This window comes from Moschus berezovskii, chromosome 5, assembly GCF_049115385.1.
Source record: "Moschus berezovskii isolate FMDL1 chromosome 5, NW_MosBer_1.0, whole genome shotgun sequence".
Classification (NCBI taxonomy): domain Eukaryota; kingdom Metazoa; phylum Chordata; class Mammalia; order Artiodactyla; family Moschidae; genus Moschus; species Moschus berezovskii.
Window position 1 is genome coordinate 93328463 of NC_142464.1, and position 24494 is coordinate 93352956.

Below are 24494 nucleotides of genomic sequence, written 5' to 3' on the forward strand. Positions count from 1 at the left end.
GGCTGTATATTGTCACCCTGCTTATTTAACTTATATGCAGAGTACATCATGAGGAACACTGGGCTGGAAGAAGCACAAGCTGGAATCAAGATTGCTGGGAGAAATATCAATAACCTCAGATATGCAGATGACACCACCCTTATGGCAGAAAGTGAAGAGGAACTCAAAAGCCTCTTGATGAAAGTGAAAGAGGAGAGTGAAAAGGTTGGCTTGAAGCTCAACATTCAGAAAACAAAGATCATGGCATCTGGTCCCATCACTTCATGGGAAATAGATGGGGAAACAGTGGAAGCAGTGTCAGACTTTATTTATTTGGGCTCCAAAATCACTGCGGATGCTGATTGCAGCCATGAAATTAAAAGACGCTTACTCCTTGGAAGGAAAGTTAAGACCAACCTAGATAGCATATTAAAAAGTAGAGACATTACTTTGCCAACCAAGGTCCATCTAGTCAAGGCTATGGTTTTTCCCGTGGTCATGTATGGATGTGAGAGTTGGACTGTGAAGAAAGCTGATCACCGAAGAATTGAAGCTTTTGAACTGTGGTGCTGGAGAAGACTCTTGAGAGTCCCTTGGACTGCAAGGAGATCCAACCAGTCCATTCTAAAGGAGATCAATCCTGGGTGTTCATTGGAAAGACTGATGCTAAAACTGAAACTGCAATACTTTGGCCACCTCATGTGACGAGTTGACTCACTGGAAAAGACTCTGATGCTGGGAGGGATTGGGAGTGGGAGGGACGGGGACGACAGAGAATGAGATGGCTGGATGGCATCACCAACTCAATGGACATGAGTTTGAGTGCACTCCGGGAGTTGGTGATGGACAGGGAGTCCTGGCGTGCTGTGATTCATGGGGTCGCAAAGAGTCGGACACGACTGAGCGACTGAACTGAACTGAACTGAACTGAAGATACACTTTTAATGCCTATTACACTAGCAGTAATTAGAAATGCAAATGTTACCAAGTGTTGACAAAGGTAAGGGGACATTGGAATCCTCATGCACCACAGATGGGAGTGCACACTAATTCAGCCATTTTGAAGAGCAATCCAGCATCAGTTAGTCAGATTAAGTGTATGCACATCCAATGAGCCAATAATTCTGCTTCCAGAAGAACTGGAATGGATCCATAAAGGGATAAATAGGAGTATGTTTAATTCAGTCTTTCTTGAGATGATAGACAAGAGATCAGTATTGCAGATATACACTTGTTTAGTTGCTAAGTCATGTCTGACTTTTTGCAGCCCACCAGAATTCAATGTCCATGGAATTTTTTCCCAGGCAAGAATACTGGAGTAGGTTGCCATTTCCTTCTTCAGAGGATATTCCTGACTCAAAGATCGAACCCACACTTCCTCCATTGTGGATTTTAGTGACTGTAATTATAGGGTTAGGATTCCAAAGAATACAAGATTTTATTGTTGTTGTTGTTTAGTCCTAAGTCATGTCTGATTCTTTGCAATCCCATTGACTGTAGCCTGCCAGGCTCCTCTGTCCATGGGATTTACCAAACAAAATACTGGAGTGGATTACCATTTCCTTCTCCAAGATATACACTATAGCTCATTATATAGGAGTTAATAGAAATGATTTGAATGTACATTTATCAGTATGGATAGAGTTTATAAAAAACAGATCTGGGTAAAAAAGTATTAAACAAAAATTATGCAACGGTCAAATATTTGCTTCCTGTCCAATTCATGGAAGCCCCCTTGTGGCTCAGATGGTAAAGAGTTCTGCCTGCAATGCAGGAGATCTAGGTTCTGTCCTTAGGTTGGCAAGATCCCCTGGAGATGGAAATGGCAACCCACTCCAGTAATCTTGTCTGGAAAATCCCATGGATGGAGGAGTCTGGCAGGTACAGTCCGTCGGGTCGCAAAGAGTTGGACATGACTGAGCGACTTCACTTTCACTTTTCAATTCATATGTTGAAGTTCTAACCCGCAATGTGAAGGTCTTAGAAAGTGGGGCCAGTAAGTGAGATTGGAGAAAAGATTGCAGAATAGAATGATGTGAGTTCACCTTCTCTCACAAAAACACCAAAATCACAACTAACTGCTGAATAGTCATCCACAGAAAGAGTTGAATCTATCAGAAAAAATATTCTACCTGCAAAGACAAAGAAAACATATCACAGGATGCTAGAAAAAGCACATTCACTATATAATCAAACCCCATACTGGCTGGGTGGGCTTCTAACAAACTGGAAAATGAATACATTGCAGAAGTTCTCTGATAGGAGTGAAAGTTCTGAACCCCACATTAGACTCTGGGGGTCTGGCATTGAGAGGGGGAGGCCCCAGAGCATTTGTCTTTGAAGGCCAGCAGGGCTTGAATGCAGGGTCTCCACAGGACTTGAAGAAATAGAGACTTGACTCTGGGACAGTGCACACAAATTTTCATATGCACTGGGACCCAGGTCAGAGCAGTGACTCCATAGGAGCCCATAAGTCTACCTGCAAGTCTTACAGAGTCTCATCTCTTGGGGAGCCAAGGATCAGGTGTGGCCCACTGGCAGGGCAAGGACTTTGATGATGGAGGCCCTAGGGAATATTCCTTGGTGTTTGCTCCCAGGGATTGCCATTTTTGCACGGAGACCTGGCCCCACCCTACAGCCTGTAGACTCCAGCGCTGGAATACTTCAAACCAAACAACCAGCAGGGTGGGCTCAAGCCCCATCCATCAACAGATGGGCTTCCTAAAGCTTTCCAGAGCCCACAGCCACATCTAAAGATTAACAGTAACACAGTGATGGTGGGGGACTTTTACACCCCATTTACATCAGTGGACAGATCATCCAGGCTGAAAATCAGTAAGGAAGCACAGGTCTTAAATGATGCATTAGGACAAATGGACTTAAATGATGTTTATAGAGCGTTCTGTCGGAAAACAACAGAATACACATGCTTCTCAGGTGCACATGGAACTTTTTCCAGGGTAAATCACATGCTGGGTCACAAGGCAAGCCTTGGTAAATTTAAGAAGATTGAAATCACATCAAGCATCATTTCCAACCACAACAGTATGAGATTAGAAATAGATCATGGCAACCCACTCCAGTATTCTTGCCTGGAGAATCCCATGGACAGAGGAGCCTGGTGGGCTATGGTTCATAGTGTTGCAAAGAGTCAGACATGACTGAAGTGACTTAGCATGCACATAAGAAAAATACTAAAAATTACAAACACATGGAGGCTAAACAATATGTTACTAAACATATTGGGGAAGTTCAATACAATATTACCTCAGGAAATAAGAAGAATCTCAAACAACCTATGGAGAAGGCAATGGCAAGCCACTCCAGTACTATTGCCTAGAAAATCCCATGGATGGAGGGGTCTGGTAGGCTGTAGTCCATGGGGTCGCTAAGGGTCGGACATGACTGAGCAACTTCACTTTCACTTTTTACTTTCACACATTGGAGAAGGAAATGGCAACCCACTCCAGTGTTCTTGCCTGGAGAATCCCAGGGACGGGGGAGCCTGGTGGGCTTCCATCTATGGGGTCACACAGAGTCGGACACGACTGAAGTGACTTAGCAGCAGCAGCAGCAGCAGCAAACAACCTAACCCTACAGCAAGGCAACTGGAGAAAGAAGAGTAAGCAAAACCCAAAGTCAGTAGAAGGAAAGAAATCATAAAAATCAGAGTAGAAATGAATAAGAAGAAAAGAACATAAAAGATCGGTGAAACTAAAAGCTTGTCCTTTGAAAACATAGAAGTAACTAATAAACCTTTAGCTAGACTTATTAAGACAAAAAAGGAGAGGGTTTAAATCAATAAAACTAGAAATATAAAAGAAGTTACACAGACACAGAAATACAAAGGATCATAAAGAGACTACTGTAAGCAACTATATGCCAATAAAATGGACAACCTAGAAGAAATGGAAAAATACTGAGAAAGGTACAGTTTTATAAGACTAAACCAGAAAGAAAAAGAAAATATGAACAGACTAATCACAGGTACTGAAATTGAAACTATGATTTAAAAACTCCCAACAAACAAAGTCCAGGAGCAGATAACTTCACAGGTGAATTTTATCAAATGTACTTATTCTTCTGAAACTATTCCAAAATTTGCAGAGAAACGAATACTCCCAAACTCATTCTTTAAGACTAGCATCACCCTGATACCAGAACCAAAGATATATTTTAAAAAAAGAAAATTACAGACTATTATCACTGATGAATACAGATATAGAAATCCTCAACAAAATACTAGCAAACTGAATCTAAGAATATATTAAAAGGATCATACACCATGATTTCATGCAGCCATGAAATTTAAAAATGTTTGTTCCTTGGATGACAAGCTATGACCAACCTAGATAGCATATTAAAAAAAAAAAATCTCCAGATAGTGGGCATTTATTTTTTTGGAAAAAAAAAAAAAAAATCCTTTCTAGATAGTGGGTATAGACGGAACTTAACATAACAAAGACCATGTACAGGAGGTGGCTTTCTCTCTGGTGACTCAGATAGTAAAGAGTCAGCCTGCAAGACAGAAAACCATGATTCGATCCCTGGGTCAGGAAGATCCCCTGGGGAAGAGAATGGCAACCCACTCCAGTATTCTTGCCTGGAGAATTCCATGAACAGAGGAGCCTGGTGGGCTACAGTCCATGGGGTCACATAGAGTTGGACACGACTGAGCAACTAACACTTTCATAGGAGGTGGGGCCTGTAGGAAGTGATTAAGTCATGAGTTGGATTCAGTTCAGTTCAGTCGCTCAGTCGTGTCCGACTCTCTGCTATCCCATGAATCACAGCACGCCAGGCCTCCCTGTCCATCACCAATTCCCGGAGTTCACTCAAACTCATGTCCATCGAGTTGGTGATGCTATCCAGCCATCTCATTCTCTGTCGTCCCTGTCTCCTCCCGCCCCCAATCCTTCCCAGCATCAGAGTCTTTTCCAGTGAGTCAACTCTTCGCATGAGGTGGCCAAAGTATTGCAGTTTCAGCTTTAGCATCAGTCCTTCCAATGAACACCCAGGATTGATCTCCTTTAGAATGGACTGGTTGGATCTCCTTGCAGTCCAAGGGACTCTCGAGAGTCTTCTCCAGCACCACAGTTCAAAAGCATCAATTCTTCGGCGATCAGCTTTCTTCACAGTCCAACTCTCATATCCATACATGACCACCATAGCCTTGACTAGACGGACCATGGTTGGCAAAACCATAGCCTTGACTAGACGGACCTTGGTTGGCAAAGTAATGTCTCTACTTTTTAATATGCTATCTAGGTTGGTCATAACTTTCCTTCCAAGGAGTAAGCGTCTTTTAATTTCATGGCTGCAATCAGCATCTGCAGTGATTTTGAAGCCCAAATAAATAAAGTCTGACACTGATTCCACTGTTTTTCCATCTATTTCCCATGAAGTGATGGGACCAGATGCCATGATCTTTGTTTTCTGAATGTTGAGCTTCAAGCCAACCTTTTCACTCTCCTCTTTCACGTTCATCAAGAGGCTTTTGAGTTCCTCTTCACTTTTTGCCATAAGGGTGGTGTCATCTGCATATCTGAGGTTATTGATATTTCTCCCAGCAATCTTGATTCCAGCTTGTGCTTCTTCCAGCCCAGTGTTCCTCATGATGTACTCTGCATATAAGTTAAATAAGCAAGGTGACAGTATACAGCCTTGATGTACTCCTTTTCCTATTTGGAACCAGTCTGTTGTTCCATGTCCAGTTCTGACTGTTGCTTCCTGACCTGCATACAGGTTTCTCAAGAGGCAGGTCAGGTGGTCTGGGATTCCCATCTCTTTCAGAATGTTCCACAGTTTATTGTGATCCACACAGTCAAAGGCTTTGGCATAGTCAATGAAGCAGAAAGAGATGTTTTTCTGGAACTCTCTTGCTTTCTCCATGATCCAGCAGACTTCCCTTGTGGCTCAGCTGGTAAATCTGCCTGCAATGCGGGAGACCTGGGTTCGATCCCTGGGTTGGGAAGATCCTCTGGAGAAGGGAAAGGTTACCCACTCCAGTAGTCTGACCTGGAGAATTCCATGAACTGAGTTGGATTAGTAAAAGATATCCCAGAGACCTCTAGCCTCCCTGCTTTCCACCATGTAAGGATTCACCAAGAAGTCTGAAGTCTGCAATCTGCAAGATAGTCCGTTCCAGTACTTGAGCATGTTAGTGTCCTGACTTCAGTCTTCTAGCCTCCATTACTGTGAGAAATAAATTTCTGTTGTTTGTAAACCACTCAAACTATGGTGCTTTTTTATAGCAGTCCAACTGACTAAAACAAGGGATTTATAACACAAAGAATAAATTAAAAGCATGAGCTATACACAAAACAAAAACTGTACTTTTGTAAGAATTATTACAAACAATAGAATATATGTGAAATATATTATGGTTGCCTGCAAGGGGAGGGGAATGAGAATAAAGGAGAAGAAATAAATAGTAGCAACTAGAGAAGGAGGGCTTCCTGACGATACAGGAGATGCAGGAGACGTGAGTTCAACCTTGAGGTCGGGAAGATTACCTGGGAGAGGAAATGGCAACCTACTCCCATATTCTTGCCTGGAAAATCCCATGACAGAGGAACCTGGAGGGCTACAGTCCAAGGGGCTGCAGAGTCAGACTTGACTGAACACACACGCAAACTCAAAAAAAAAAAAAAAAGAAAAAAACAACCAGGGAAGGGACTTGCATGCTCTCATGATGGTAATGTGTTATCACCTAACAACCTTTTTATCTGTGGTTCTTTCACATTTATAAATGTATGCTTTACTGAAGTTTTGAAGTCCACTTTCTAACACTTATAGATGAACCTCTATAAGTGCGTTTCTTTCACTTTCTTTGAAAAGATATACTGCATTCCTCTCCATTTACTTCTAAACAATGTCAGCCTAAAGCAACACCAACAATGTTGACTGTAAAACATAAAACAAATTTTAAAATTTCCTGATAAATTATAACTATCTCTCAATGTTCAAAGAAATTGTGTGTCTTTTTAACTAAGATTAATTAATTATTAGTACTTTCACATTGAGGAGGTTTTGTGGAGTCACTCAAGGTCAGAAGAAGAAAAGGGGTACTGGGGTATATAACCAAGTATTTTTCTGGCATTCCTCAAGAAATGATTGCTAAAGCTAATTTTTAAGGTACTCTGAATTTAGAAGAATGGAGGGTATATACCAATCTATAAATGTGGTTATTGATTTGGGGGAATGAGACTGCAAGATAGAACATATGTGAATAATTTACTGAGAATTGAAAATATAAACTCCATCAATAATATTACTGTTAATATGCTGTAATTGGGTATCCACATGGACAAAGATCAAATAGTGATATGAAAAAGTGAAATTGGTTTGAGAAAGAAAGGAAATGTCTTGAATAAAAAAAGATTCTTTGACTAAAACAAACCAACATACCTGACATTTCCACTCTTTTAAAATAACTCTATCCTCTGTGGCTCCTTGTCAAGGAAGTTAACCTTGACAAGTTGACCTTAGTTTTTGAGTGAGGGTTCACACACATCATGAGCAGAGTTATTATACAAATGAGGTTACTTTTGAGGGGATGTAAGGGCTGTCCTGTATGTCAACAAAGTTGTTGGCATTACATTTCAGTATTTCACAATATGTCTATGATTTCTATTTTAATTAGCATGTTTATGAGATAAAATGAACATTTATAATCCTCTTTCCTGTTTTCATTCATAAAAAATTGTTTAAATCTTAAAATGTGGTCTAAAAAAAGCATGTGGTTTTACATATAACCACTTCTGGTATGATTAAGCTTTTCATTTGGGTAATATTGTGGTAGGATGGAGGAGTGATGGATTGGGATACCTTGGCTTCTCTTCTCTCACTCTTAAGTGAGGTGGTTGAGCTCTATAAAGAGTGATTTATCAGAATCACCCATTTGCCAGATTGTAGATTTCCTTAGCCCCCTCTCCCCACCCATCCATCCCATCAGACACCAACTCAGAAGGTCTAGAGTGGGGCCTTGGAATCTGCAAGATGATTATGGTGCAAGTGGTCTTAAAATCATGTTTTAAGAAATAGTAGGGGAAACAGCTAACAAAAATTCCCTCCACCTGCATTATTTTTTTTGTGTGTGTGTGTGTATAGGGGTCTTTTCCCAATTGTTTTTATTGTAGTAAAATACACAACATAAAATTTACCACCTTAACCATTTTAAGTGTAAAGTTCAATGTTAAATATGTTCAAAATATTTTGCAACTATCACCAGCATCCATCTCTAGAACACTTTTCATCTTGTAAAACCAAAACTATCCATTAAACAATAATTCTTCTTGTTCCCCTTCCCTCAGGTACTGACAACCACCATCCTACTTTCTGTCTCTGATTTTGACTGCTGTAAGTATTTCATAAAAGTAAATCACACAGCATTTGTACTTTGTCACTGGGTTATTTCACTTAGCATAATGTCTTCAAGGTTCATCCTGGTATAGCATATTGTAGAATTTCCTTCCTTTTTAAAGCTGAATAATATTACATTGTATGTATGTGCCACATTTTGCTTATCCATTCATTCACTGATGGACAATTGGGTTGCTTCCACATTTTAGCTGCTATGATCCTGCTATGAACATGGATGTACAAATATCTTTTCAAGACCCTCATTTTATTTTTTTTTATTTTATTTACTTTTTTTTTTTATTATATTGGTTGGTTTTGCTATACATTGACATGAATTCGCACCTGCATTATTTTATGATAGAATTTTATCTGACTTACCAGGTTTTCACTAATCTCTCGTAATTCCATAAACTGATATGGGCTGTTTTGTCCAGAATTACGGTTGCCTCGTAGATCTGAAATTTTAAAAGTGGCATGATAATACTCCATTTTCTGGTCTGTGATGAAAAAAAAAGTCATGAAATTAAGAGGTTTTGAGGATAGATTTTGGGATCTAAGGCTCAACTGTGATGGGGCCAATATGAAGTCTTGATTATATATCTGAGATTTTACTTTAGTTTAATAATAAATACAGTAAAAATAATGATTAATGCTCTATGTTAATAATAGTTTTTGTTGTTCAATCACCAACTATAAGATTGGCATCACCTTCATTTTACAGATGAAGAAAATGAGGCATGAGACATTGAATAACTTGTTCTGAGCTATACAACTAGTGAGTGGCTATCCAAGTTTAAACCCAGATAAGTATAGCTCTAGAGGTGGCCTATTTAATTACTGCATTGCTTCTTGTTGAGGTGAAATGTATACCACCTTATACCTTACTGAAAGTAGAGGTAAATAAGTATTTTTGTAAATTTTGATTGTAACGGAAGAACCGGACACTAAGAAAGATGTGAAAAGAAAGGCAGGGAAAAGACTGTCTGAGGCCGGAGGTGAGAACAGTGTGTAATAGGAATGAATCAGATCTCTACTTGTCTCTCAGGAAAGGTAAGAAAACAGAGCAGTGAAGACTCCTGAGGAATGTGGTAATCTTAGGAGTATGGTACTTGTGGGCAAGAAATCTACAGTTAAAGATAGAGAATGGAGCAACCACAGAACTACCTCTCTCCTTAGGAAGCCGTGGATCTAGTTAAGAAAGGGGACCTCAGGATGGTCTGTCTCCGAGGGACATCTCTGGACTTGGTAGCGCTTTTTTTGGCCCCTCCAATAACTAATCTATATGGTCCATATTATAATTGAACATTATACTCATAGTAAAGGGGCTTCTATGTGTTAAATGAACTGATCTGAGAATCTTTTGCCATTGGTGTAAACTACAGATATTATATGGGGCCCAGAACTATGTTTTTAGAAGCCCTGTAAAGCTCCTAAAATCATCTTCAGTGTTTCACCAAGTCTGGGGAAGATTACAACAGATAAGTCCATTCCAGTAAAAACTAGTTGTTTTTATCACATACATCTGTATGAGATTGACATTGTGGGCATTTATCCAGAATGTTTTGCATTCTACAAAGTAATGAAATATAAAGAGAATTCTGAAATGACTTTTTGTGGAATTATAAATATATCATGTAATAGAAAAATAATCCCTGAATATTGTTTTTGAAAGAGTAAATATTTTTCTGTAAAAATAAGTAATCATATTGCATCTTACTTGTCATTCATTAATCACTTCAAAATTCATTATCTCATTGGACATGTATTTTTTTCCTGTAGAAATGCTAATAGACAGAAAATGTTGAGTAAAAAAGCCAATTTTAAACACTAATTCATCAAAATTTTTCACTTGCATATACATGAATGATTAGAATTTATTATGATTATTGGTAAATTTTAGACAATTATTATTTTGATCTTTTGTGTAGACTATCAAAAAAATACTAGATTGTGAGCTCCAAGGAGGTGAGAAATTTATCTGCCTTGCTTAATGCTGTTTCTTGGTGCCCTGAAAAATACTTGGACATACTAGACAGTAGGTGAAGAAATGATTGAATAAATTAAAACATTCAAAATGTGGACATTTACTAGTGTCCACATTATTTTTGGATGGAATTAAATTTACATATGTACAAATGAAACTTTACAGAAAAAGTGAATCAAACTGAGCGAAATCCATAATTTTACCTACCAGAGACTAAGAAGTGAACCAGAAGACCAATAGCCACAGCCACCACTGTCAGTAACAATACAATGAGAAGGGCAATCATCCATGGTTTCAACCCTCTGCTTCGGGTGTCAAATCCTGCCGCTCTGCAGAAAGGAAAACTCACCAGTTATTCTTATGCTGCAATGGTTACAGGCTTTCTGGTTCTCCTTGGATAAGCATATATTGCTTTAGTCTACCTCAGCAAGAAGACAGTTGTCTTGAATTTATGTCAAGTTTGGGGCTTCACAGGTTGTGCTAGTGGTAAAGAATCTGTCTGCTAATACAGGAGATGTAAGAGAGGTGAGTTTGATCCCTGGGTCAGAAAGATACCCTGGAGTAGGAAATGGCAACCCACTCCAGTATTTTGCCTGGAAAATTCCATGGACAGAGGAGCCTGGTGGACTAAAGTCCATAGGGCCATAAAGAGTTGGACATGACTGAGCGACTGAGCACTTAATCAAGGTCACATTGGCATTAAGGGAGGTATTAAGAAGATCTGCTGCTGTTGCTGTTAAGTCACTTCAGTCGTGTCCGACTCTGTGTGACCCCATAGACGGAAGCCCACCAGGCTCCCCCATCCCTGGGATTCTCCAGGCAAGAACACTGGAGTGGGTTGCCAAAACACTGGAGTGGGTTGCCATTTCCTTCTCCAATGTGTGAAAGTGAAGTCGCTCAGTCGTGTCTGACCCTTAGCGACCCCACGGACTGCGGCCTACCAGGCTCCTCCATCCATGGGTTTTCTAGGCAAGAGTACTGGAGTGGGGTGCCATTGCCTTCTCTGTCTGGCTCCCTAGGTGTCCCCAAAGAAACAGTACACACTGTAAAGTTATTCCATTAGCCCAGTCAGTATTATCAGAAGATCAGGATCTGAGAATCAATGCTAGTGCTCCTTGGTTCTATTTCTAGAGGCATTGGGTGGATCGCTGTGGTGGCCAGCCTTAGCATATGGTACAAAGTAGTACCTATGCTTGAGAAAGAACTATTCTTTCTTTCTCCAATAGTCTTTTTAAAAATCTCTTTATCTATCTGTAGTTTTAAAGTTTACAAAGTGATTTCACATCTATTGTCTTATTTACTTTTTATCTCTCATGTTTAACTATTATAAAAAATTTCAGATACAGAAATTTAGAAAAAATATTATACTAGAACATCTCTATATTCATCACATCATTTTATCAGTTGTTAACATTTTGCTATAATGGCTTTATCATTTTTTTTTTTCTGTATTTTAATGTAAAATAGGAAATCATGATTTTTCATAATACCAAATCCATCTTCAGGTTTCCTTTTTTGTCCCTATTATATTTAGAGATGGTTTGTAAAAATCAAGGACCTCATAGTAGCATGGTTGTTATGTCTTTTAAGTCTTTTTTAATATTTGCGTACTGATCACTTTTTAATTTTTAATGACATTGACTTGTTGAAGAGATAAGCCAATTTTCCCTAGAATGACCAGCTTCTGGACTTGTCTGAATGTTTTCGTGTGATCTCATTTAATTTGTCATTTCTTGTGAGTTTAAATTTAGATATAAAATACTTGATTACATTTAAATTCATTTGCCAAAATATTTCAAAAGTGATACTGTATATTTTATATTGCATCACCTCTAGATTAGAGGAAATTACCACAGTTTAGGAGGAAAAAATAAACCTTTGCTCTTCCTCCAGATATGCTCAAGAATAGTGATAATCACATTGTATTAACTTTATTTTCATATATATTAACCTATACATGGAAAAGAAATGCAAACAAGCAAAATGGCTGTCTGAGGAGGCCTTACAAATAGCTGTGAAAAGAAGAGAAGTAAAAAGCAAAGGAGAAAAGGAAAGATATAAGCATCTGAATGCAGAGTTCCAAAGAACAGCAAGGAGAGATAAGAAAGCCTCCCTCAGTGATCAATGCAGAGAAATAGAGGAAAACAACAGAATGGGAAAAATAAGAGATCTCTTCAAGAAAATTAGAGATTCCAAGAGAACATTTCATGCAAAGATGGGCTCAATAAAGGACAGAAATGATAGGGACCTAACAGAAGCAGAAGATATTAAGAAGAGGTGGCAAGAATACACAGAAGAACTGTACAAAAAAGATCTTCATGACCAAGATAATCACAATGGCATGATCACTCACCTGGAGCCAGACATCTTGGAATGTGAAGTCAAGTGGGCCTTAGAGAGCATCACTACGAACAAAGCTAGTGGAGGTGATGGAATTCCAGTTGAGCTATTTCAAATCTTGAAAGATGATGCTGTGAAAGTGCTGCACTCAATATGCCAGCAAATTTGGAAAACTCAGCAGTGGCCAGAGGACTGGAAAAGGTCAGTCTTCATTCCAATCCCAAAGAAAGGCAAAGCCAAAGAATGCTCAAACTACCGCACAATTGCACTCATCTCACATGCTAGTAAAGTCATGCTCAAAATTCTCCAAGCCAGGCTTCAGCAATATGTGAACCGTGAACTCCCAGATGTTCAAGCAGGTTTTAGAAAAGGCAGAGGCACCAGAGATCAAATTGCCAACATCCGCTGGATCATGGAGAAAGCAAGAGAGTTCCAGAAAAACATCTCTTTCTGCTTCATTGACTATGCCAAAGCCTTTGACTGTGTGGATCACAATAAACTGTGGAACATTCTGAAAGAGATGGGAATCCCAGACCACCTGACCTGCCTCTTGAGAAACCTGTATGCAGGTCAGGAAGCAACAGTCAGAACTGGACATGGAACAACAGACTGGTTCCAAATAGGAAAAGGAGTACGTCAAGGCTGTATATTGTCACCTTGCTTATTTAACTTATGTGCAGAGTACATCATGAGGAACGCTGGGCTGGAAGAAGCACAAGCTGGAGTCAAGATTGCTGGGAGAAATATCAATAACCTCAGATATGCAGATGACACTACCCTTATGGCAGAAAGTGAAGAGGAACTCAAAAGCCTCTTGATGAAAGTGAAAGAGGAGAGTGAAAAGGCTGGCTTGAAGCTCAACATTCAGAAAACAAAGATCATGGCATCTGGTCCCATCACTTCATGGGAAATAGATGGAAAAACAGTGGAAACAGTGTCAGACTTTATTTTTTTGGGCTCCAAAATCACTGCAGATGCTGATTGCAGCCATGAAATTAAAAGACGCTTACTCCTTGGAAGGAAAGTTATGACCAACCTAGATAGCATATTAAAAAGCAGAGACATTACTTTGCCAACCAAGGTCCATCTAGTCAAGGCTATGGTTTTTCCCATGGTCATGTATGGATGTGAGAGTTGGACTGTGAAGAAAGCTGATCGCCGAAGAATTGATGCTTTTGAACTGTGGTGTTGGAGAAGACTCTTGAGAGTCCCTTGGACTGCAAGGAGATCTAACCAGTCCATTCTAAAGGAGATCAATCCTGGGTGTTCATTGGAAGGACTGATGCTAAAGCTGAGACTGCAATACTTTGTCCACCTCATACGACAAGTTGACTCACTGGAAAAGAGTCTGATGCTGGGAAAGGTTGGGGGCGGGAGGAGAAGGGGATGACCGAGAATGAGATGGCTGGATGGCATCACCGACTCTGTGGACATGAGTTTGAGTGAACTCCGGGAGTTGGTGATGGACAGGGAGGCCTGGTGTGCTGTAATTCATGGGGTCGCGGAGAGTCGGATACGACTGAACGACTGAACTGAACTGAACTGAACCTATACTTACCTGTGAACTCCTCCATGTTTTGGGCTTCCCTGGTAGCTCAGATGGTAAAGAATCTGCCTGCAATGCAGGAGACCCAGGTTTGATCCCTGGGTGGGGAAGATCCCCTGGAGAAGGGAATGACTACCCACTCCAATATTCTTGCCTGATGAATTCCATGGACAGGGGAGTCTGGTGGGCTACAGTCTGTGGGGTTGCAGAGTCAGGCACACTTTCTGTGTGTTAGTTGCAGAGCAGCTAACACTTTCCTCAATGAGTTAAACTAGTCTTATTCACTTTTTTTTTTTACTATTAAGATCTAATAAGGTATCTAGTACAAAGAAAATTTTATAAATCCATGAGGCAAGTATTACATTAGCCTTACATATGAATTGAGTGAAGTGGAGAGAGAGGATATGGTATTTGTTAGAGTCAAGAGTCTTGAAAGGACATGTAACTCATTTTCTAGTGTCCCTTCTCTGCAATTTGCCTTTGTAGTCAATTTATCCCTTTCATTAGAATTTATATTTGTGTGTGTGTGTATTGATAAGCTAAATTCTTTGGGGGCAGAAGCTATTTTTCATGTTTTACAAAATTTAGTGCATTGCTTTACTCTAAGTAGTAGATATTGTTTAATCACTAAGCCATATCCAACTCTTTGCAACCCCGTTGACTGTGTCCAGCCAGGCTCCTCTGTCCTTGGGATTTTCCAGGCAAGAATACTGGAGTGGGTTGCCATTTCCTTCTCCAGGGGATATTCCTGACCTAGGGATCAAACTCGAGTCTCCAGTATTGCAAGCAGATTCTTTACCACTGAACCACCAAGGAAGGCCACTCTAATAGACTTTTTAACAAATGTTAATTGATTTATAGGAAGTCTTTTAAAATATAAGATATTTTCATCTATAAATGCCAGCTTTATACAAACTATTTGGATCTAAATAGTTAAGGTGATAGTTTGGGCATAAAAATTACATTTAGCCAATAAAACCTAGTAGAATTTGAGAGACCTGAATTCTGTTGGTTATAGAAAATACTGACAATGCACATTTGACTGATTAGAAAGAATCTCGACAACTCTCTGTTGAAAGCTCTTGCCACAAGAGCTAAGGTGCCAGGACATAAAAACAACAGACAGAAGCTTCAAGAGATATTATATTACTTAGCCTCTTAGTTGACTTAAAATCTAAATTCAGAAATGAAGGATAACTTATAGACTATTTAGTACAATGCAGGACATTTTCCAGTTAAGGAAGCTGAGGCCTACAGATGATTAAGTGACTTCTTCAATATAGAAGAACTAGCAATCATCTCAAACTCATGTCTTCTAACTTCAGGGACACTATTTTTTTCTCAGTGCCAGAGTAACACCCCCTCTCCTCAATGCTGAATGCGTTTTAATACTTAACTAGATTGATATTATATATATATATTCATATCGGACTTCCCTGGTATATCAGATGGTAAAGAATCCGCCTGCAATGCAGGAGACCCAGGTTTGATCCCTGGGTGGGGAAGATCTCCTGGAGAAGGGAATGGCTACTCACTCCAGTGTTCTTGCCTGGAGAATTCCATGGACAGAGGAGCCTGGTGGACTACAGTCCATGAAGTCGCAAAGAGTCAGTTCATTCTTCATTTATGATCATCTATGATCATTTATTTTCTTAGGGAATCTTATCAGTGTATCTTCACTTCATTCAAAACTAAAAATAGACCAAAGGAGAAAGGCTAGATCTCAAGGAAATTCACGAACTTTCAAGTTTATCTTCCCATCATGACATAGTTCCTCTGAGTTGTACAAATGGAGAAAGTAGACACAACAAGATCACATCCCTGCCATCAAGAGTTATGCAGACTCACACTATTAGAGACTATGAGACAGTCGGCAGGAGAATGTTTCAACACTCATTGACATGCTTCTTCAAGTGCCCTGGCAGTCATATCCACAAATCCCATACAAGGAGCTGTGAACACTGGGGGGAAATGGTGGCCAACAGACAGGGAGGATACATTGTCATTTAGAGCATGTCTCCTTTTTCAGAAAACCTGTGGGGTATATATTGGGTGCACAATGCCAAATTGCGAAAGCTGCAGGGTTCATAGGTTAAAGCCATAGCTACTTAATCCTATATGAATAAACTTCAACTCAATGTTGACTTTGATGAATATGAACAAGAAATGCATGAAAGCAAATATACATCATCAACCACCCATTATGGAGAGATTCTGCTAGTGATTTGCATCATATCACTTCAGATTTGAAAAAAAATATACTTCATAAAACCTTTTGGAATCTAGCCTGTTTGTAAGTAGAGATGCTTAAGCATGTTTTTTCACCTGCTTTACCTGCACCCATTAAACAAACACTGGTGTATTAATTTTCTGTTGCTGTAACAATCACGGCAAAGTTAGCAACTTAAAACAACCGTCACTTATTCACTCACAGTTCAGTACATGGCATGGCTGAGTTCTCTGCTCAGGATCTCGTGAAGGTGAAATCAAGCTGTTGTTTGGGACTGCAGTCTCATTTAACATTTGTGATCCTCCTCCAAGCTCACTTAGGTTTTAGGCAGAGCTCAGTTCCTTGACACTGAACCAGGATTCCTATTCCCTTGCTGACTGTATAGTCAGAGGCCTCTCTTGGCTCTTGGAGGTTACCCATGTACTTTTCCATGTGGCCCACTCCATCTTCAAAGCCAATTATGGGGAATCTTCCTCCCATCAAATCTCTCTCACATTCTGAATCTCTTTCTCTAGGTAGAGTCTTGTTCTTTTCAAAGGTGTCATCTGATTCGGTTAGGCTTACTAATTGTCATCTCTCCATTTAAAAGTCAACGGATTGGGAATTCCCTGGTGATACAGTGGTTAAGAATTCACCTTACAATGCAGGGAATGTGGCTTCAATCCCTGGCTGGGGCACTAAGATCCCACATACTATGGAGCAACTAACACTGTGTGTCTCAACTACTGAACTGGTGTGTTCTGAAGCACACGTGCCACAACTAGAGAGTCCATGCACTGCAAGGAAAAATCCTGAATGACACTATGAAAATCCTGCATGCTACAACCAACTAAGACCAGATGCAGTCAAATAAATAAATATTAATTAAAAAAAAGTGATTTAAGATCTTCATTATATCTGCAAAATCCTCTCACAACAACACCTAGATTAGTGTTTAAATGTGAAGGAATGCATACACAGATGTATGGGAATCTTGGAGGATCTTAGAATTTTTTTCACAATGGAAAATATAACTTTCATAAAAAGGGGCAGAAATCTGCAGCCTTCCAAGAACAGCATGTGAGATATAAAATATTCTGTAATTTTTGTGGAGTTTGGAGAAGACTATTAAAAGGGAATTCTATTTTAATGATACAATTATAAGACTATTTTATTCAAGTAATGACTTGGGAGACTACAAATACAAAGTCAACTCTTATAAAGTAGGAAAAGATCTGAAAATAATCCCTCGTCATGAGCTAATTAGCACGTTGCATTCCTTTAAAGAAAGCACAAGTACAGAAGACATTTATTTAGAGTAATGGAGGCCTTGCGTGCTGTGATTCATGGGGTCGCGGAGAGTCGGATACGACTGAGCGACTGAACTGAACTGAACTGAACCTATAATCTGTGTGAAATCCAGTTTATCCAATACCTTCATTAAGTTTGATTATTCATTGTTTAAAAGTTTATTTATTGTATGATTTTTCCAAAGATGTTACAAATAAAAACATGGTGATAATATGAATAATTTTGTGACTTTGCTTTACGCAAATTTAAAGACTGAAGTATATACACCTTAAAGAATATACAGAGCAGCATGAACTGTTAATGATCAGAGTTGGGATGTTCATTTTCTCAGTAACCAAACTCTCAGCTAATGACTTTTAAATATGTGAGTTCAAAGTTGACTTGAGTTAGCAAAAGACATCATGGATCCCCTCCTCCATTAAGATCCTCCTCCCTTCCTAAAAAGACCTCCCCTGAAGGCAGTCACTTTGGTTTACTCCATAGTCAACTACATGCCCTTTATCATTTTATCTACAAGCTCTAAAACTTTACATTTAGCGTTAGTTTTCTGCTTTCTTGTAGTTGCATATTATCATTATACAAATCTAGATACATGTGATCATTATACAAGTGCCAATTTACAGGCAGGTTCAGTTCAGTTCAGCTGCTCAGTTGTGTCCGACTCTTTGCGATCCCATGAATCACAGCACGCCAGGCCTCCCTGTCCATCACCAACTCCCGGAGTTCACTCAAACTCATGTCCATCGAGTTGGTGATGCCATCCAGCCATCTCATTCTCTGTCATCCCCTTCTCCTCCCGCCCCCAACCCCTCCCAGCATCAGAGTCTTTTCCAGTGTGTCAACTCTTCACATGAGGTGGCCAAAGTATTGCAGTTTCAGTTTTAGCATCAGTCCTTCCAATGAACACCCAGGACTGATCTCCTTTAGTATGGACTGGTTGGATTTCCTTGCAGTCTAAGTATCTCTCAAGAGTCTTCTCCAACACCACTGTTCAAAAGCATCAATTCTTCAGCGCTCAGCTTTCTTCACAGTCCAACTCTCACATCCATACATGACCATGGGAAAAACCATAACCTTGACTAGATGGACCTTTGTTGGCAAAGTAATGTTTCTGCTTTTTAATATGCTATCTAGGTTGGTCATTACTTTCCTTCCAAGGAGTAAGCATCCTTCAATTTCATGACTGCAATCAGGTTCTGAGGTTTAAGATATACTAAATTATTTGAAAAGGTTTATTATTGCTAACCTTTTGATTATTGGTTAGCTTCCCAGGCCAAACTATAGTCTACTTAACTGGTAACATAATTGTCAAAGGTGCTAAATGCATTGAATTCCTGGGAACCAATTAGTATAGAAAACTATGTTCCTCTTTTCCTAGCCTGGCACCCATCTCTGAGGAACATTCTTATAAACCAAAGTGCCAAAATCTCCTTCCATCAATAAAAATCATCATTCCCTTTGAGAAGCTGAACTCAGTCATTTGTTACAGAAAAGCAACCTTTCATGGTGACCTAATAGGCCGTGATATGTGAGTATCTGTCTGGGTACTCTGTGACTATTTTAGAATGACATTTAGTACTAAAGGTGATAAGATCAAGCGCTACTATTTAGTAAGTGCTGTCTTCATAAAAAGTGTTGATTTTATCCTCCAAACGCTCTTGTCAGTAGAATTATTTATCTTCATTTTACAGGTGAACAGTTTGGTCAACTCATGCAGCCAGTTGCAGAGATAGTACCTAGTTCTGACCCAACTTTTTGCAGAGGAGCCTGATAAGAGTGTTTGGAGGATAAAATCAACACTTTCTATGAAGTGTTATGAAGTTTTTATAAAGTGAAGGCAGAGGGTGTTTTACTGGTCAGAGGGACGACCCATCTCCTTTGTGATCAAGCCTTGAATTTGTTTTTGTTTTCACATCTTCTTCCTTTCTACTGACTTTAAATGCTTGTGAACTCTCAAAGTATAGTATGGTGTAGAACTCTCAAACTATACTATAGTATAATATTGCTTTTTATTTATCGAGACAGTAGCAGAGATAATCTAGAGGTGAGAAAGAGGAATGAAAGAGAGCTGTAAAAGCAGGTAGGTATGAGGAGAATTAATAATCATATTTGGGCTTATCTGGGCTCAGACAGTGAAGAATCTGTCTGTAATGCTTGAGACCTGGATCTGATCCCTGAGTCAGGAAGATCCTCTGGAGAAAGGAATGGTTATCCACTCCAGTATTCTTTTCTTGCCTGGAGAATCCCATAGACAGAGGAGCCTGGCAGGCTACAGTCCATGAGGTTGCAAAAGAGTCAGACATGACCTAGAGACTAAACAACAACAACAGATGTATTTACACCAACATGCTACTCCATGGAATGCTTCATTGTCAGAAGGTTAAGAAAAAAAAAAAAGAAACAAAACTTCTAATATTCCTTCTGTATTTAATTTTCAGCTATGAATGAAGTGAGGGCTGTGACAAAGAAGGAGGGGAAAAATTGAATAAAACATCATTGTGATTCCAGACCAAAGAAGATTGTCTGTAGAAAATAATGAAGAGATTTAAGCTGAACTGAATTCAGGTGACTCAGAAAAAGAAAATAACACCAGAAGAGACAAGACCCTACTCCTTCACCTATTTAGGGAAATACCTTCACCCTGGTCCAAAAAAAATGATCTCACTGACCAACAAGGAACATAACTGAGCATTTGAGTCTGGAAGAAGAAAACGTGAACTAAAGGGGATTAAGAACCTTTCCTGGAATCCCTATGGAAGTACTTATCCTCTTGGAGGGATCCTCCCACCCCTGCCTCTTCTTGGCATAGACAGTTTACTCACTGCTTATCATATCTTCCTGCGGGGCTGGATTTGCTCTGAATCCTCGCAGCTCTGTCTTTACTCGAGCATCTACCCAGCCCTAATGAGTCCCTTCTAGATTTCCCTGTCCTGATTCAGAAAGGGGGATTTCTCTAGCCTTAATCTGAGAAATGACTGGCATTAATTCTCTCACCTTCATATATAAGCAAAACAGGGAGTTTTATTGTGGTGGTTTAGCACAAAGTCTCAATAAATGGCGTTGAATTTAGATTTTAAATTATAGGTAGAGCAGAGTCACATGTTAGTTTTCAATAATGCAACATGATTGAACCCACATGTACTGGCTCCAGATTGCTCAAATCCCAGCTCTTCAACTCATTAGCCTGTGATGTAGGGCCAGTTACTTTTTCCTCTATAAAATGGAGATAATAATACTGCTTGATCAAAGAATTGTTGTGATAATTAAATGCGCTAATATAATGCAGTGCACATATAGCAAGCACTATGAATTTGCTAAAAACTAACAAGACAGTAAAATTTAATTGATAATTTATACAAATTTAATGATCGGTAAGTAACATGGAGGTTTTAGCCTGTTATTTTGACTTTAACTCTGAAGATAGAGTTTTTGAGTATATTAGAGAAAGAACTTGGCAAATTAACAAGTTGATTAAAATGAGTTTTCAAAATGAAATTAAAGTGTGAAACGAATGCTTGCAAAGACTTTTCCAGGACTTTTTTCTCTAAATGAGGATAATGATAAGGATAAATCTAATTTTTGCATTTATGAAGTAATAGGAAGAGAGAAAGTCACTCAGTCGTGTCCAATCTTTGGGATCCCATGGACTGTACAGTCCATGGAATTCTCCAGGCTAGAATACTGTAGTGGGTAGCCTTTCCTTTTCAGGGGATCTTCCCAATCCAGGGATTGAATCCAGGTCTCCCGCACTGCACTCAGATTCTTTACCAGTTGAGCCACAAGGGAAGCCCAAGAATACTGGAGTGGGTGAAATGAAGTCGCTCAGTCGTGTCCGACTCTTTGCGACCCCATGGACTGTAGCCCACCAGGCTCTTCCATCCACGAGATTCTCCAGGCAAGAGTACTGGAGTGGGTTGCCATTTCCTTCTCCAGGGGATCTTCCCGACCCAGGGATCGAACCCGGGTCTCCCGCATTGTAGGCAGACGCTTTATCGTCTAAGCTACCAGGGAAGTCACTGGAGTGGGTAGCCTACCCTTTTCCAGCAGATCTTCCCAACCCAGGAATTGAACCGGGGTTTCCTGCATTGCACGTGGATTCTTTATCAACTGAGCTAGGAGGGAAGCCCACGAAGAGAGAGATGCCAGTTGTCTGGGTACAGGACAGCAATCTCAGATGAAGAAGTCATTTGATATTTTATCTTTTCTAAGAGAAATAATTGAGATTTTAAGTGAATACATCATCCAACTAATAAATTTATAGGAAAGAGTAGGGTTAAGGATATCGCTAAACGCAAATGCAAGTGGATATTCATTGCAAAGTTGGAACACTAAGGACTATCTCTGAAAGTTCAAGAAGGTCACAAAATCCACAGAAAAAAGTCCAAGATTTAACAGACAGAAATAGTGATGATATGAATCAAGTATACTTTGACACAGATTCCACATTGAGTTTCTTGTTAGTAGAGAAGTAAGGATGGTCAGCTCGACTCTAGAGCATATTGTAGAATTTGTGTAGGTGAGACATAGGGCGTCATAGTAATTATTAAGCATTTGCTTTGCCTCAATCTTTAAGCCTGACTGGCCAACTCCTGCAAATCCTCCAAATCCTGGATTAATGTTCCTTGAGTTTATCTTAAAGAAACCATAAAAATTCAGTGTTTCTCACTGTCCCCTTTGTCATGGAGGTTCTAAATAATAGCAATGATTCCCCATATTACTCCTATAATTTACTTCCCTTAAGCTCAAAACATTCCTCTAAACACATAAATATTCATTAAAAAAGAGGATTTTTGCTGTTTATAATCATGAGACTTGATATTTTTAAAAGACTACTTTGGAAAATGTGAAATAGGAAAGGTTGGAACTACTGCTTTACAATATCATGATTTTTATAGGCATGGAATATACATTTTCAAATTCAACAAATTTTAATAAGCAAAACACTAATGCTAGACATTTGCATTTGTTTAGTCATTAATTTGTTTAACAAATATTTGTGGAGTACCAATCTTGTGTGAAGCATTGTAGACCCCATCTAAGGATCTCAGAGACCCTCTGAGAGCTACTATTTGCTCACTAAAGAACTGATCCAAATGTGTATTTTATTAGTGAGGAAGGAAACCCAGTGAAATTCACTGGGCTTAGAGGCTGATCTTGTGTCAAGCTCTCATCTTTGAAATTCCCCAGGTGGAATCCTTGCCACTTAGAGAGGTTGCGAGAGTCCAGGAAGACTGGACTTAAGGATTTGTGGGTTGCAGTGCTCTGATCTGGTATCACAGCTCTGTTGACACAGAGAAGCCCCTTAACATCTGTTTTCCTCAGATTCCTCCTTTTAAAATGGTAGTTGATTTCTGTTCTGCTGATTTCACAGGGTTGTCCTGACTATTATGAAATATAGTCATATACATATAAATGAAATAATATACGTAAAAATGTTTTGGAAATGGCATACATATAAGCAATGGTGAAATATTATTGTCACCATGGATGCTTAAGACCACTATTTTAATTTTATCAAAGGTTATGCCAGTAAGCAAACCTTACTTTGAATAAAAACCTTGAAATCATTTAGTTTTCTTTTATCTTTAATATTTAATAGGAAAAATTTTAGAGAGTAGACGTGTTTTTCCCAAACTTAATTCATCTTATTTCTCTCAGCAAGAAGTCCTAACATTTCCAGATAAAGGCAAGTGTTTCGGCAGCTTTTGACCTCCCAACCTGCAATTAGTTCCCAATGTCTGTCTATAAGGTGCAAGAAAAAGCAGGTGAAGGTAAAGTGTTACAGAAGATAAGTTTAGTCAGATTGCTGAAAGGAGACTTTTCTTAAATCAAATTAACACCTTCTTCTTCCACCCCCTCCAAAATCAGAAGCAATCAAGACACAATGTAATATAGTTTTTCACTAACTTCTTCTAAAATCCCAACTATTGAATTTGGCAACATGAAATAAAGCTAATAATGATTTTAATACAAAAATACTCATTTTAACTATAAAGATTAATTAATCCAGCTGCTATAATAATTTCTGAAATCTTACAACATCCAGTGCAGAGTGAATCCACTGAGGACACCTCACAGGCAGAGAAACACCGGGAATCTAGCCATTGACAGAGAGTAGACAAGCCATTACTAAACAAAACTGAACTTACCGATACATTATCTGCAGGAGGAAGAATATGATCTCAAGGTGTGCGCCCACTCAATCTGACCTTCTAATCAACTATATGACATCTCTAGATATATTAAAGGTCTACAGCTGGAAGAAATAAGGAAACGAATTACAAGCACTTGAAATGAAACTAGTTTGACAAGTCTGAACAGAGAAGCCTCAACCCATAGAACAGCTTGAAGAAAAGAGCCCAGAGAGAACATAGTCCCAACAAGAAAGCAATATTTCTTTCTTTCTTTTTTTTTGATATTGACTAATTTTGTTAAGGGAGAAGAAACTGGTTACAGGGATTTGAGTGAGAAATACCTTAGGAATGCACTAGGATTAAGAGTTTAAAGAAGATTATTGGTAGGTATGCAAATATCTTAAAGAAACCTTCACAGAAAAAGCTCTCAATAAAAACAATCAGCTATTCATAAAGCCTAGATTTATAATATGACTCAGGAAATACTGTTAAATTTTTTGTTGAACAAAAAATTGCTTCCTTCCATATGCTGGGGCTTCCCTGATAGATCAGTTGGTAAAGAATCCACATGCAATGTAGGAGACCCTGGTTTGATTCCTGGGTTGGGAAGATCCACTGGAGGAGGAT

The 24494-nt window shown here is 39.1% G+C and overlaps 1 protein-coding gene across 1 annotated transcript in view; it reads right to left on the bottom strand.

The window, feature by feature from the left end:
* Positions 1-24020, bottom strand: part of TMPRSS11A (transmembrane serine protease 11A) — a 63809-nt gene extending 39789 nt beyond the window's left edge. The window contains exons 1-3 of the mRNA XM_055434504.2: positions 23883-24020; positions 10535-10656; positions 8722-8840 (exon numbers count right to left, since the gene is read on the bottom strand). Coding sequence (XP_055290479.2) covers positions 8722-8840; positions 10535-10656; positions 23883-23890 — 249 coding nt within the window. The 5' untranslated portion in view covers positions 23891-24020. The remainder of the gene's footprint in view (positions 1-8721; positions 8841-10534; positions 10657-23882) is intronic.
* Between the last annotated feature and the right edge of the window lie 474 nt (positions 24021-24494).